Consider the following 16,526-nt stretch of genomic DNA (forward strand, 5'->3'; position numbering starts at 1 on the left):
CAAACAAAGTGTGATATGCACAAGCGGCACTGCTTTTATCTGCCAAGGATAAGGAGACAAGAGTGTCGTTATCGGACCTAGACTGAGATTCATTCCACTTCCTGGAGCCCCATCCTAATCTACTCTTGTTTACTGTGCAGCTCCGATAGCATCTGGAAGCAGACTTAATTGTTCTAGTGATGCCCATGATTCTATTGGCCCCCGAGATGCGGCGCAAGGACAATTCAGGGATAAATGAGAGTACATCTCCTCATTTAATCTCTAGTCACATCGTATAATTGAAGGCGAACAGACTGTGTCATTTAACATCCATCTGCTTACCTATCTTTGAAGATAAGCAGCAGATGGTTGCATTATCTCTTTCAAACTAAAAAAAAAAGGAAAAAAAGGTGCAAATATTGGTGTACTTCAATGATATTACCGTAGAACATGTACGGTGTATATATGTGCCAGCTCATCAAAAAACACAAAGGACAGCAACGCATTGATGGGCCTTTTTTGTTTTGCTTTAGTTTCACTATTAATGTTTTAACAAGCAAACGTGGCCAGACTGTTGTAAAATGTCATCTTCTCTCAACTTGACGTTTTTCTAAAACCATGTTAAAGTTACCAGAGATTCAGCATGACTCTTGATAAGAAAAGAATCATCATCAAAACACAAAAATGAGACGATAATGTAGAATTACAATTAAAAACAAAATCGTTGTGCCTTTAAACTTCCAATCTCCCTTAATCCCCCTCTAGCTGGCTACACGTACTACAGGGGGGCCCTTTGAGTCCTTGTGTGAGCTCATTCTTAATTCATCAGCCTCTCTTTGGACAAGTTTGACTCAATCCTCTGCTGTGCCGCAATGTCCTGCAGGTTTGTCATTGACAACTCTATTCTGAATTGGCAAGTGTCTTCAAACCCTCAGAGGGAATTCAACCCAAAAGTAGCCGAAGGCAAGGTCACATATTGCTGGAAGACAACAAGACCAGAACTTGATTAGTTTAAGCTTTTTATGTGGGCTAGGAAGAGCATCTTTTGAGTCGCCGTGACAATTGTCTACACTAGTCACCATTTAAGTTAATTGATGTTTCTTCACTATGAAATCTGCAGTTTCTAATTAGATTTGTTTGACCCTGATAAAAATAATATATTTACTATATTATATTATATTATTATTACAATACATTATACACTGTTAAACACCAAAGTTCAAGAAATTCTTCCGATGTGGGTTATTGTTTATCATCCAAAATTTAATTGCATCAATTGTATCTGTGTGGCAACCAGCGTAAATAAATCATAGACTGAACAATCCAAAACTAGAAACAGCCACATGATCACAAATGTCCTCAGCATTCGTTTACATGGTATTAGTCACCAAAATAAAAGTAATGTCTTGCTCTTGAGCAGCCGCAAAATAAATCATCCATTCACAAGGATTATAATTGTGAGTTATTGTGCTATCTGTCTGAGCCAAGATTGCTGTTATTAATCTCTTTGGGTGTTTATCAAGGGAACTACTCGCTTCTTTGTCTCAGTCACAGAACGCATCCGTATACAAGTGAAGCCCAGATAGGAGAGATGCACTGTCAGGCTAAGTTAGCATAATAGACAGAAATGGGGGCGGGGGACTGTAGGCTAACACATCCGTTTAACATTACTGTTGAGGAATTCATGACTATAGGATGAAACAACATTTCTGTAAGATCAATTTTGCTATTTACGACATGACTGCAAGACAGGATGGTACCCTTCATTAGAACAAATGTTATTCTGGCAGATGGCAAATGTCATTTCTTTTCATTTCCAACTCTAAAAATGTGTTGCCATCCTACCGTTGTCTTATTAATCCATGTGCAGTACTTAAAGGAGTAGAATTTCGGAATTATTTGACGTGGCTCTAATTACAGTGCTAGAGAGGGTCACAGAAAGTAAAAGCAGCAATTTACTGCATCAAGACAATGCAAATGTACAGTGAAGCTCAGATCAGAGGGGGTCAAGCGTGCAAGATGTGACCGGAGGCTGTCTGACCCTAGATTGGGTCACTGATTCAAGCAACTGAAAAAAAAAAAAAAAAGTAACAGAACTAATGATGGCCCTTTTTGACCCTCAGCCTTATAAATGGGATTGAGTGACACAAATAGTCAGCTATGGTGTTGTTGGAAAACAGCTCCTTAATGAGGAGTCTAATGAAGCAGCAACGGATTTTACAATCTTACTGTGTGCTATTTATCAGCTAGCGATCGACTTGATGAAGCTCAGATTTTTTTGCTTATTGTATAGCATAAAATGTGGATCTTAGATTCTCTAAAATATGACTGCGTCATCTATGAAATGCTTGAATCACTTAGAGTGGCGCAATAGTCTTATCTCATCTGATGTCGGCATTTCTGTTCTCGCTGTCACTGTTATTGTGCTCTGTTGTTACAGATCTAATTGTCTGTCTTCTATGCAACATTTTTTTCTCTCATCTTTTTAAGTTTTCTTCCCCGAGCCACCCCCTTCTGTCTCCCAGTTGTGAGTATTAAGTGTCCTCCTCGCTGGTTTAGTCGTAACAAAGCATCTGCCCGGTATCCGCCGCACAGCATGGCCGTCAGCAACCGCAAATTACACTCCAGCAGGACCTAAAATAAATGAGACTCAATCTAACCCATGCAGACCATTTCATATTCACATTTGAAATGTTTGCCTCGTGTTAAACAGAGGTGATAATTAGCGCCGTTGATATCTCTTTCTTTTTTTTCTCTCTCTCGCAGTTGAGGCCATCTCACTGTGGTCTGTATTTTCAAACAATCTAGCAGTTGTCTCCAACCCGAAATACATCTCATTAGAGGTTCTTGGATGGGAACTTTTTTTGCTTTGTAGTAATTGCTCACAGCTTCGCTTAACTGTTGGGTCTCCTAGATGGAGAGCGATGGTTGAGGTCTGTTACAGATGCCTTCCACACATTCTTAATAATGTGCGCTATACTAGACTCGCTTTCATGACTTTTCCCCCCACTTTCAAAAAGCAAGTTTCAACTGTCAATGCGTTAGTCTTATGAAATTTCCTCTTCTGTCCATTATTCATTTTGTGGCTTTGGTGGGTAAAATGTGATCCTGTCTTTCTGCTACTTTTCTCTATTAGGCTAGAAATAGCCAAAGCCATAATAATAAGACAATGGTCAAGTCTACCTTCACAAAAATTTAATAAAGATAAAGATTTCTGTCAATGGTGTAACATGCATGATGCTTTAAGTGGGGAAAAAACTAATTTTCCCTTACTTGACCGTTGCCAGGTAAATTAGGCCCTGGCTAGCAGCAGATCATTAGCAAAAATAAATATATTCATCCTCCGTACCGTTTATCCTCAAGAGAGTCGGGAGTCTATCCCAGCAGTCTTTGGGCGCTAGGCAATTGGAGGGCACACAGTCGAAGAACCATTCACGGTCACAATCACACCGAGGGACAATTTGGAGTGTCCAATCGGCCTGCCACGCATATATGGAATGTGGGAGGAAACCGGAGTATCTAGAGAAAACCCACACAGGCACAGGGGAAATGTGTAAATCCCACACAGGAAAGTCAGAGCCAGAATCAAACCCGCATCCTCTGTACTGTGAGACGGACGTACTAACCAGTGCCGCTAATAATAACTGCGTATATAATAAATAACTGAAAGCAAACAATTCAGAATGTTGCTGTTTTATTGATACAATCAATTTCAGGAAAGAAAATAAGGTGTTTTCCACTGGCATAGTTTAAAAATAACAACAAATAATACAACACTGACACTCCTTTAAAAACTACGTGCAATAACGATTTACTGTTTATTATTTACTTTCTGTACAAACCTCATTCATGTTAGTACATATACCCACATTGAACATGCTGTAAATAAGATTTTTTTAACCTTCATTCTTGGAACAATACCTATACTATAAATAAGATCTTTCACTTTTATTCTCAGACTTCCTTTTATACTTTTTTAAATGTTGTATGTTTGCACTAGGAAGGGAGCAGCTATCCGAATTTTGTTGTACAATTAAGTTGTAAAATGACAATAAAGGGCATTGTATTCTATTCTATAAATATTTGAAAAAAAAAGAAAAAAACTCCATTTGCTTGCCCGATGCCAACTTGTTAGTGGATAACTCGACAGGTTAGGCGTAGTGATTGTCACCATTGCTCTTTGTGTGCGCTAAACAGGACAGTGTACAGCAGTCACAGCCCTTTCCGATCCAGCTGTGACATCTGAATCATTTGCTCTTTAATGGCAATCATAACTCATCGTTCAGTTTTAATGGGTTCCGCATTAACAGCGTGCAAGCTGACTGTGGCTCATCTGTGCCTAATGCTCCATAGCTACAGGCTAAAAAGCTCTCATCTAGCACTGTTCAACTATCACTTCCTCCTCTTTAACTCAACTGTTTACTTTATGCAATCGCATTTTGCAACCAAACTTTGTTAAGGTTCACTTACTGCGTCGCGGTGTACAACTACAGCTCCCTTCTCTCCTGAGAGTGCGGTCACCTATATTTAACCATTAGAGGTTATATTTGCTCATTATTTCGCGTGAGCAGGGCAGTCAAGTCTCACTTGTCATAAAGCGGAGCACCTTTGGATGCTAATGAGGTGATCCCGTGGCCATGTCTGTTGGCCACGTCCCACCAAGGTGTCAGTCTGTCTGTAAAATGTGCTTTCACTCTGCTTTTGGCATGTAAAGTCCAAGAATAGAAGTAGCCCCAGTGAAGCCTTGCAAATGGCGAGTCTTAGAGTGAGCGGCAGTGATTGTGTCAAAAACATGACAGATAATGATGGACATGCTTGGATATAGATTCTGCTTTGGGGTTCACAAGAGGAGCTGAGCCAATCAAGAGCTATATGATGAAGTCAGTCCATCTAGCTGTCCGTCCATCCATCCGTCCATCCATCCATCCATCCATCCATCCATCCATCCATCCATCCATCCATCCATCCATCCATCCATCCATCCATCCATCCATCCATCCATCCATCCATCCATCCAATTTTCAGCACGATTATGAGCAATTTTATGGCCCACATGATAAAATTGATATGAGCGCCACACACAGAGAGGTCATTGATGACAGATTTTGCAAACACTGCAAATTCTCTCGATGCAGAACTCGCTGCTGTGATTGACCCTGAACAAGGACAGGTTTCCCAATTTTGAGGAAGTTGTGCAAACATGAACCGTCCCAGTTACAAGGACCCTTAATTTTTTTTTCTGTGGCTGGAAGTACCATCATGCGACAGCGGGAGTGTCACAGTGATAATTGTGCATGTTACATATTAATTCGGTTTTTCAATTGCGTTGGTGAATCTGTATGGATATGATGACCATGTTGCACCCACACTGGCACCGTCACTTAGTTCATCTTTCCAAAAAAATAATAAATAAATGAAAAACACTCCTTCACTCTCTCTATGCTTGTTGGCCCGAAGCGTGCAAGGATTAGCTAAAGCGATTATTAGAAGCTTTTGCAGTTTTGTTGCGATGAATCATGGTAATGCTCCTCTGCAAAGCTCCTGATGCATTTCAGAACACATCTACTTGGTTCCTCTTCAGCAAATATATGTCTCAATTCTAACTGGAGATTAAGCATAAATGCTATTTCATTTTATTTGGAACTATATCGACTTCTGCTTTAGTATTTTGCTTTAATTACAAAGATCCATCATCTGTGGGTCTTGTTTCTTAAGTAAATAAAATTTGAAAATACTTATATAAAATATTTTACAAAATATAATAAGTAAATTAAATTTGAAAATATTGCTAATGTTGTCCATTAAAAGCATTTATCGACGAAGTTTGGCAAAACTATTTTGGATTTATGTTTGTATCTGTTTTTATTTTTCGGCAAACAATAATTTATGTATGATGTAGTGTACGTATATTTCATTGAGCAGTACCTAACTGCCTAAACTACTCTCATCTCGTCTACACCCCTTTTAACATGATCATAACTTTGTTCTCGCTTCTTCCACTTCCAATTATGCATTTGCGCTGATGCTGCAGATGGTGCGGTCTAATTGTGCGGTCGCTGTGCTGTTTTTCAGCCTGCCTCCCTCTATGCCATCTTCCAGGCTGAACAGATGATCACAGCCTCTGGTTTCTCTCCCGTAGTCCAAAAAGACTCTTGAGGATGTTCTCATTAACAGGACTTGTCAGAGCAAACTGCTAGCACTGCTAATTTATTTCCTTTGTACAAAGCAGACCGCAGAAAACACACCCATGCAATTCAAACTAGTGCACAGGTGTGCATTGATATAGATGGGTCTTACTCAAATACCCTTCGAGTCACACTTGGCCTTGACTCATGCAGGCTAAACACCACATGTGGCAGCCTCTCAATTCGGGCAGGCTCCGGGGCTTTCTCCTAGATTGCACAACAATTAGCGACAATGAAGGTTAGCGCCACATGGCTGACAAATGATATATGTGTTGTTTACAAAGCGCCTGTATTGGCCCGTGCGCACAGCAAGATTTGCCCTGATGTTTCACTACTGTTTGTGTTTGCACACTCGAGAACGGAATTCTGGCTGTAATTTTGGCTGTGTGCTGCCTCTTCAAGCAACTGTGCTTTAAAAATGCCTTAAAGGGTATTGTTAAGGTGTTGCTGCCATATCAGTGTGTACTTTATCAGCTTCAAAGCATTCCTGTGCTGCACAATTTTAAAGCCACTGGAGAAATGTTTTCACCGTACAACCTATTACAAGTTATAAATGTATGCTAGAAACAATTTTTTTAATCTATTTTTGTGGGCATTGCCTTGTTATTATGTGCAAGCTTTGAGATGCATTTGGCTTGACACAAACACATTAGAAACATATTTCATGCACGTAGACAAAATGACACATCCATGCCCTCAGGCAAATGTTAGTAATCATCTGCGACTAATGTTCTTCCTTTTGCTTGCGTGATGACACTATTTTCTTCCTTAACCACACCTACGCAATCATGTTTGTTCTACAACCTGGAGGCACATATGCTCGGTTGACCTCAAATCATAGGAGATGTATGGTGGGAAATCCTTGTCAATCTTACGGGAATTAGAATGAAGATGTGCAAAACAACTAGGATAAATACTATACAAACGTTAAGCTGTGAACGAAAGGGACTTGGACATTTCAAAAAAAAAAAAAAAGCAGACGAGACTTTAGACCAGTTGAAACCAGGTCTAAATTGTGGTGCAGGCGTAGTTGACCAAGGTACAGGTAGACATGTATTGTGGACCTCATGGGATTCCATTTATAAATATGACACCAGCATGGACAAAAATAATGAAAACATTGATTTGATATTTTGTCAAGCACATTTTATTGTTTATTTAGTTGATGTAATCACTGAAATCAAAAGATTTCTGTAACCTTCAATGAGAGTTCACCAGCTGTTTCACGTTTGACGGCTCCTTCCACAGATGGTCAAACTGGATTTAGATGATAGTAGACCTTATTTTTTTCTTTTTTCTTAAGCATTCTTGGATGTCTTTGGCTGAATGTTTCGTTACCAGGTGAAGGGCCAATGAAATACCACTGAGCTTTTGGACACTGAGCAGCACATATGCCTCAAGAATGCCTGGCAAGTGTGAAGGTTTTATTGTACCCTCTACAGATTCAAGACACTCTCTGCCAAATACAGCAAATCAACCTCATAAAATAACCAAGAATTCCAGTTTGGTCCAACTGAGACAGCTGGAGCAGTTTTCAGTCAGAGGTACAAAAAATGATAGACTGCCTTGATCCTGGTTGTGCAACAAAATTATTTTGTCATTTTTATCCAGGCCTGTTTCATTAGTTGTTGTTGTCTTTTTAAATCATATTTTTCCTATCTGCTGTTGACTGAAAATTACATCACAGTTGCCCAGTCTCAGGTCACAACCAATCACAACTTAGCAGTTTTCTGAAGCAGAGACGTACTAATTGGTTGTGTGGCCTGGCAACTGTGATATCATTTTCAGTTGATAGCAAGTGGCAAAATAGCCGTCGCTTGAGCTAGATAAAACCAGATGAATTTTGCCTGTTTAATTCATACTCCACAAACAAAACCTTAATCATAACACTGTTTCGACTAGTTGGGCTGCACAGAACATATTCTTACAAAGAAGATGTGATGGTTGACTTCCTCGTTAAGAGAGGGAATATCATGTAATTTTTACCACTAAAATCTGTATCCTCCATTGAGATGTTATAATTACATGTATTTTCCTGCAATTTAACTGCTAGAGGGTTTCTTCTGGTTTATTCCTTGACCCCTGTAATAGGAAAAACCGAACCTTTTCAAAAAGTTTTGATCGAGAGATGTTGATTAGATTGCGCAAACACAGACTCTGCTTCTTCCAGCAGTTGAGAAAAGCAATTTGATGCTGTTTGCTTCCTTGGGCAAGCTTGAGAGAAAAATGTTATGAAAATGTTTACACCAAGCACCATATTTTGTGCTTACGGGCATACACTGCGGGGAGGGGTGGGGGAGCTTTGGTTTGTATGGCCTTTACAAAGCGTTTTATATGCGGTACAGTATATCGAAACGATCACTATTTCTTCTGTTTCCTAAAGTAATAACAACTGCATTAAATAGCAATGCAATGGTCACTGAGGGAACACCAACAGCAAAAACATTTCAAATATAGTGTTTTGTTCCAACCTTGGGTCTAATCTGCAGGGTTGTCTGGACAAGGTTAGTGGAATTACAATGCATGAAAACATTTTCCGAGTTTGACTTGGTGCAAAGTGCTGACATCGGCAGTCTTACTTTAAGTGAACTGTTCGCCTGCAAAAACAGCCGTCACCCGTCCCTGATCTTTTCTTATCTCATTTTACTACAAGCGTTGCTACCACTATTAATAATAGACTGGCCTATACACACACACACACGCGCACACACACACACACACACACACACACACACACACACACACACACACACACACACACACACACACACACACACACACAGTGACGTCAGCTGCTGTGTTAAGTCAGCTTCGTCAGACAGAGTTCTTGACATTGCTGTACAGAAACACAGTCTTAATATACAAAATTTGGTCAAACATTCATTTTTGAGCAAATTAAAATGCTAAAAGCTTATGGGGATACAAACACGGGCTTACCTAAATAAATACCGTTTGACTTGTGAAATACATGTCTGTCTGCACGACAGAATTTTGTGCTGTCCAGACAGTTCTTGCAAATAAAAAGTTGATCAAAATACTGCCTTCATTTCATGCTGTTATTTCTTTTTCTCTTGTTTTCCAACAAAGGGCTTTTCTGTTCATCAAAGTGATTTTTTTTCTGCCACATCCCATTCTCTCTTTTCTGTCCGCTTTCGTCTTTACTTATCACCACGAAAGCTAGACTTAATTTCCAAAAGACTCGATTACTTTTCTATTTGATAATGTCCTCGTTTGCCTCTAAGTGTGTGTGGGTGTGTGAGAGGTTGTGTCTATTTCTTCACAAACACACAATACAGTCTCAAACCAAAAGACTTTACATTTAAAGAAACGTAATGAAGCATTTATGAGTTTTCAGTTTTGCTTTGAGGGGCTTCATCAAGTGCAGATGTTTCTGCTCCTCCAAAGAAAACACTTGTTATTGTTATTTTTTTGTATTACTGGAATATTTTATCTGCCTCTAGCCTTTGGAGTTGGGTATGTAGTATTTAAGTATGTATTATGTATACATAATGGCATCCCTACAGGCATGCTGTACACTTGTGGTCTGTTTAAGTAAGTACACATAACCACACCACGAGAATGGATGTCGTAATTTCAACGAGTGCAACGAGCATGCTGCAGGTATCAAAACCATGTCGAGAACTAAAGTGGACAGGCTTACATAGGCATGTCGTCTTTGTTATTGTTGCTGGTGGTGTTTTCTGGCTTCCCATCTTCAAATCTGATACTTTTAAGTACTTTTGAAAACCTTTTAGCTGTTCAAATATGGACTAATAGAAATCAGTCATGCAGGGTGGGAGTCTTCAGATTTTAGAGGGTGCTGACTAGTTATGTAACTTAGTATGCACAGTGTGGGAAACTCACCATCATTTTAAATGAATTAATCTGGTTTGCTTTTAGGGTCATCTGAAGAACAAGTACGTATTAAACAACAGCCTAGCGCAGAGGTTCTCAAAGTGTAGTATGGTGTGAACTCCTAGTTATAAAAGAACCACTGAACCATAATTATGCGATATTTAAATTGTGCATAACATTGCAGTGATGTCAGCTTTACTTATTTATTTTCAAATCCAGTACAGAAAATATGTCATGTGGGTAATTTACAAGAATATTACATAGAGCTTTATGGTATCAAACGTTTTTAATGAACACGTCGGCCTATTACGCTACTGTATTTCAATGTAGGTCATGGGTCAAACTACTAAAAGCAGAAGCTCTTTATATAAGCTGATTATAATGTGAACAATTACGCATATAGGGATGGAGATAGCTCTTCATTTCTCTGTAATAGGCTTTTAACAGAATTGTACTTTTTTCATACAGTATATTTATCCTCTCCTCGCAGTTATGGTTATGGACAGTGGTCTTGGGTGTTTAGTCTTTCACACTTCATGTAGACTGCACACTCCCTGTGGAAAGTGTAATAAGTAGCCATACTTATCTTTTCCATCTGTCTCTTCATCCCCATCTTGTCACCCTCCCCCTTTACTCATTTGCTCTCTCTTGGTCTCTCATCTCATTCTCACTACCCATCTGCTTGGATCGCTCAGGAACCTGGCCCAGTTAACCTGTTTTAACAACCACCTGAGCAGCCACAACCAGTCCAGTGTGGCAGCACTTCCATGAATCACAATGCTAGCACCAGGATGTATCCGCTCACTGCCTTCCCAGGCCCTGAGTTTGAATTGGGGGCTCTGCAATTTTATACATGCAGGAACTCATGTCCATCTGCATACTAAGACTCTGTAAGACTTTGAGAGCTCTTAAGAAGTACAAATGTTCATGTTTTGTATCTTCATCAATATAACCCTGGAACTGATAATGTTGAAGTTCAAGGTCAATCATGTGTCTCCACTGGGTTAGTGCCAGTCATCAGGTTTGTTTTGAGTTGTTTCTTTGCAGAATTCTAAGCCAGTCTGACATCTGTCACCTGAACGATGTTTCCGCACCACGTTTTAAAGAGTCACAACTAATCTAGCGCTCGGTCAAGATCTTCAACCTCGCATTTGCAATCTGCCCCCACGAGCTTGATCTCCTCTTTAATGTTTAATTCGTTTCACCACCTATGTGAATGCCACCTTCTCAAATCTTGCATCGGTCTTTCCCTCTCTGCGGAGGCTTTCACTTCTTTTTCACTTTTTCTTTGTGCTTGGCTCCTTTAAGTAAAAAGGCAACAGCGAGAAATTAAAAGGTCCTTTTTCGAGTTGGACACGCTCCAATTGAGAAACAACATGGCTGTCTTCCTGAATCCCAGTTCACATGCGTTGGGTTTAGTTCCACCTTTTGACAAACTGTCTTCCTTGGTAAATACTGGCTGCCTATGAATTTCCGTTTGGTGTGTTAAACTGTGGCTTTTTCAGCAAAGAAGAGGTTGTTGGTCAAAAAAGGGCATCAGTCATTACTCGCCAACTGATAAAAGCAGACATTAATGGGATAACCGTACAGCTCTCTAAATTTAATATGTAGAAAAAATATGTTTTTTTACTCAAGGCATATCTGATTCTTTTGACTATCGTGGTACTCAAGGGCACAAAGATATTTGAGAATACAATCCGTTTATGTCAAATATATGTTAAAATGATGTCCTTGTATGTCCATAGAAGGTTTCCTAACCACTTCCTCTTTTTTTGAGAATATCATTGGCCCCGATGTTCAGTTGATACAGGCGAGTGAAATTTGCTTGGTGTGGAACACTATCATATGTTGCAAGCAATTTAAGTCTTGGCTCAATCATTTTAATGTGATGGTTTAGTTTTCTAAACCTAGCCTGTTTGATTACGAAAACAAACAAAAAAATCTTTCCTGTGGCGTTTTGTGCAGGTATTTTCAGTATTTTGGCAGATGTGACCGGCTAGCTGTTTGAACATGAAGGCACTAGATCAATGCACAACGTGGGCACCTTGCCTTGGATGTGCAGCACAGTGCCAGTGGGGTTCTGTGCACTGTTGTCTCATTCATATAGGGCCTCTTTTAGCGGTATCGACCTGAGGTGCTACTGGAGGTGTTTTGTATTGATGCAGGAATCTTGGCATTCTTTCTTTCTGTAATTGGTGCAAAACAGGTTCTTGCTGCTGTATTTTCCCTTTTTGTGGGAGGACAGGTCCATAAAGTTTGTATTGTCTTTGTTAAAACTTGCACTTTTGTTTTTAGAGTAATGCAATATTTTTTCTCTCACTACTCATAAAATTTGACGTTGACATATGACAATATGAAATTTGGCTTGTCAGGAGGATTTTGATTTCAAAAGAAAATCCATTCGTCCATCTATCTTCAGTAGCGCTTATCCTCACTAGGGTCGCTTAAATTAAACTCGAGCTAGTCGCCATCCAATTGCAGGTCTCAACCATTGAGACACATTGCATTATTATTAGTTTGATTGTAACAAACACCATCTTGCTTTTTTTCTTCCTAGTATTACGATGTAAAAAAAAAAAAATTAGCCCTTCCCAATTGACTCCTATCTACCTCCATGTTCATGTGTCAGATGGCAGGTGACCTTCCAGTTGGCATGTTGTCACAGCATGTAGGGCTGGAAAACTTCAAGGATTAATGTTGAATGTCATTTTAAATTATTTGAAGAAATTTGCAAATCCTAATTCAAATGGTATATTAGTCTTTGGTGTATCACCTAAGAGCAAAATCCTCTGCTCAAGTTAACTCCACAGGGCCTCACAAATCATCCCTGGGCAGAAGATGATCGTACATTCACTCCAAGATGATACTCAAGTAACCACCTATTAAAAGCTTGCCCGAGTCGTCCCATATTTATAAGTCTGATAGCATTCCTGTTACATATTGCCAAAATCATCTGTTATGCCAGCTAACCTTTCCATAAACAATGCTTAATTGACCAATTTGTTTAAATATTTCCTTTCCAAGTCAATTGTGATGGGGTAAAATCTGTTATGACTAACAGTGATTTTCCTTATAATTCCGGTGTGAGGTTATGTTTGGTCTTCATTAGCATTGCACCAATCTCAAGAAAGATCAGACACGAACCCAACAATATTTCACTTTTTCATAACATCTAAATTCTGTACACTCCGCATTTCTATTTGTCAAACTTGTCCTGTCCCCTCCTGTTTAATTCAGGACTCAGACCTTTTTATTGAATGGACAGAATGTCAACTCTGTGGATTTCTGCCTGTCTGGTCTGCAAGGAAAGGATAGCGACACAGGAAACACGCCCAATAAAGCAAAAAGTCAGTCGGACCACTTGCATCAGAAGCTTTTGTTTCTGCCGCCTGACAGACGTGAGAAGACTACTGTATGTAAAAAAGACAACAGTGACAGCTTTCAGCTCAGGGATCATGCAATGTGTCTAGACATTTAAATCCCGCAGAGAGAATAGCGTGCCTTGAGGCAGGAAAGGAGCAAAGATCGGAGAGCATTGTAAGCACTTGTCTCTGACTCATCCTTGCTTCAAGAGTGTAAATTCCATTGCAGATCATAGGGATGGATAATATACTGAAATGAAAGACGCTTCTGGTATAACTGCAGTTTAATACACAGTATATAAATCCTATTATAGTTAAACAAAAAGGAGTGGGTCAATGATTCTCTCTCCTCTTTTGTATTGCAAGCTCATTTGCTGCGTCTGGGAACTGTTTTGAATCAATAGTGTGCACATAGAGCAAAAATGCTTGAATGCGTAAGGCAGCATGTTAATTCAATCCCTTTATTTCATAGCAGTGACTTTTTTTCTGGAATATTTCTGCCCAAATGATTAAGTAGCTGTCTTTCTGAGAATATAGAAAATATTTTCCCATGAAGAAAAAGAAAAAGCTGGCTGAATTGCAAGTGGACTGTATGTCTATTAGGTATAAAAAAAAAAAAAGCCAAATGGGTTAGTGCAGAGATTCTCGAACATGGTTGTCATCATGGGTGCCACGAGAAATTATCCAATTATACTTAAATTGGCTGAAACTAAATAAAAATATGGAAAGTCATAGATTTGTTTGCAAATATGTTATTCATGTTTGAAGATAACTGGTAAAAAAAGAACAGGGTCAAACAAAGGCAGAGACTGAAAACTATGTGGAATTCAATTGAATAGTAAGAAGATTATTTTAGGTTAGGGTTTTGATAACCATTTGTGATGTCCTCTCAACATTCTTGTAATATTTAGGGGTGCACAAAAAACGACTTGCCAAGTAAATATTCACTCCACCCATTATATTGATGATAAATATGTGGACTAGAGACAGTTTCTCAGCAACAAAAATGAATGATGCATAGATTAATTGTGATTTTGTTTTTTTCTTTTTAATTTTCCGGTTACACAGGTGCTAGTGTGTGGTTATTTGATCATGGATTTTATGGTGCTAATTAGCATCAAGCTAGTATTTTCATAATGTTTGATCTGTTGGTTAAAAAAAAAGTGTATTGACACTGAAAGAAGAGTCTTGTGAAGGCTCAACCTAAATGAGAAATGGATTTGAGCCAAATCTGACATTAAGAGAGCATCCATCTAATCTGTGTAGTGTGTCTGTGTACATTTCTTTAATGTTCCTCTTCTCTTCTACAGTGAAGTTTGATGACTGCACCGGGAACAAAGCAGTGATTTTCGAGAGCAGTGATCCAAACTTCAGTGTGCAGACAGATGGGTCCATCTTTGCTCAGGGAGATGGAGCTGCCTTGGATGAGCCAGTCCAGTTTAAACTAACAGCAAGTGGTCCTCATTCTCATGTCTGGAAGACAGTGATCCAGCTGGCACCGATAGACGCTGCTTCACCTCAACAAAACGAAAATGAGGTAAGTTACCACAACAGAATCCCACTTCAATTTTTAATTATCAACGAATGATTCAGCCTCATATTACAGTCCTACCAGCCGTGGCGTTAGCAGTCAGGAATGAGGTCAAAACTCCTTGGGGCTTGAGGAAGTCAGAGATTGAATGCAAAAAAAAAAAAAAAAGTGGTTATAAGTAATAAAATCATGCTGCCACAAGGGGAGAGTATGATTGCAGCCGTAAGCTGTTATTGGAAGTCATCGTATGCCTTGGATTCCCCGCAGGCCCTTGACATGTCCTCTTCTAATCAACAGCTTTCAGAGGACAGGTAACAACTGTAGCCAAGCTTCGAGTGCCCCAAAAGCGTCAGCTATTTAACTGAGATCTATTTACCACTTATTATGTTTACTGTTTATTTCTGCCGTTTAACAGTGGGGTACTCACATAATCAATCAAAGAGCACAAATAATGTCTCTAAAAGATAGGTGATGTGGTGTGTGCTGATAAATTGCTGTGGGCTAATAATTATATATGTTCACCTTGTTCAATATTTATGAGCACAAATCCTCATGTGTTTGGTCAACACCACCGACAGCAAAGCCATGAACTCCGTGACTGTGATGTGACACGGAACGATAGCTAATTAGGAAGTGAAGTGAAGCCTGCGCTGTTGGCAGACACAAAAAAAAAAGACAAGCAACTGGTCGTGTTGAATGTTAAACATATCTCATTCGCCACAATAAAAAATGACCCCAAAGTTATTCTTGATAATAAATAACTTTAACCTGATATTCCAAAAAATTATAAATGATCAGCACTGTCTGTAAGTGAGTTTACACCGCAATTCACCAAATATTTGTCAACAAGCAATTTTTTCTGTAACCCGATCAGTTCATGAAGAGGTTCCATCATGAACCGACGTTCAACTGTAATTGGAAGACAACAACCAAACTTATTCAAGCGTGGGAAAATAATACTGCGGAAAAAAAAATGGTGTGCTGGCTTGGTTAATAGGGAATTTTCCAAGGACATCAACTTATTTTTGAATTAGGAATTTGACAGCCCATTCCACATGATCTAAAGGAGTACAATTTCTTGTTCTTGGCCCCAGCAAGAGGAAATAAGGTCAATTCCTTTTCAAACAGACACAAAGGGAATTATGTCGGGCCAACGGCCAATTAGTAGAAGTGAGCATTCCTACTGAGTCAACTAATGTAACCATCCTGAGGAGAATGTTAAGTGAGCGAGTGGGCCGCGGTTCAGACATGATTCACATTGGGACCAACGTGTACCATATGCAGCAAGACCTGCAACAGAAAGCAAAGCGCAGAGACAATAGAAAAATGAATGTATTTTGCACTCTGTTGAATAATAACTTTCAGATGTCTAGGTAGTGAGGGCCCGGTTGATATCAAAGCATGCAGAATTTTTGGGAAGCGGTGGTGAGAAAAGGAAGAGCTGGGCTCCTCGCCAGCTGGCTCTGGCGGAAGGCACCATTGCTGCGGGGGCTGCAACCGTTCCACTATCAGTAGCTCTTGTTCTTTTTAGCAATCCAGCATACATAAGTGTGTTCTGGAATGTTTTTTTTTTAGGGGGGTGCTGAGTTATGATTTCAAATTGTCATGTCTCCG

At 39.4% G+C, this 16,526-nt stretch overlaps 1 protein-coding gene across 1 annotated transcript in view; it reads left to right on the forward strand.

Moving 5' to 3' along the window:
• LOC148402221 (cadherin-4-like) overlaps window positions 1–16,526 on the forward strand; it is a 180,542-nt gene that overhangs the window by 114,410 nt on the left and 49,606 nt on the right. The window contains exon 6 of the mRNA XM_088368508.1: window positions 14,692–14,918. Within this exon, the coding sequence (XP_088224634.1) occupies window positions 14,692–14,918 (227 nt within the window). The remainder of the gene's footprint in view (window positions 1–14,691; window positions 14,919–16,526) is intronic.

This window comes from Syngnathus floridae, chromosome 2 (assembly GCF_059516105.1).
Source record: "Syngnathus floridae isolate MCC-2025c chromosome 2, RoL_Sflo_1.0, whole genome shotgun sequence".
Classification (NCBI taxonomy): Eukaryota; Metazoa; Chordata; class Actinopteri; order Syngnathiformes; family Syngnathidae; genus Syngnathus; species Syngnathus floridae.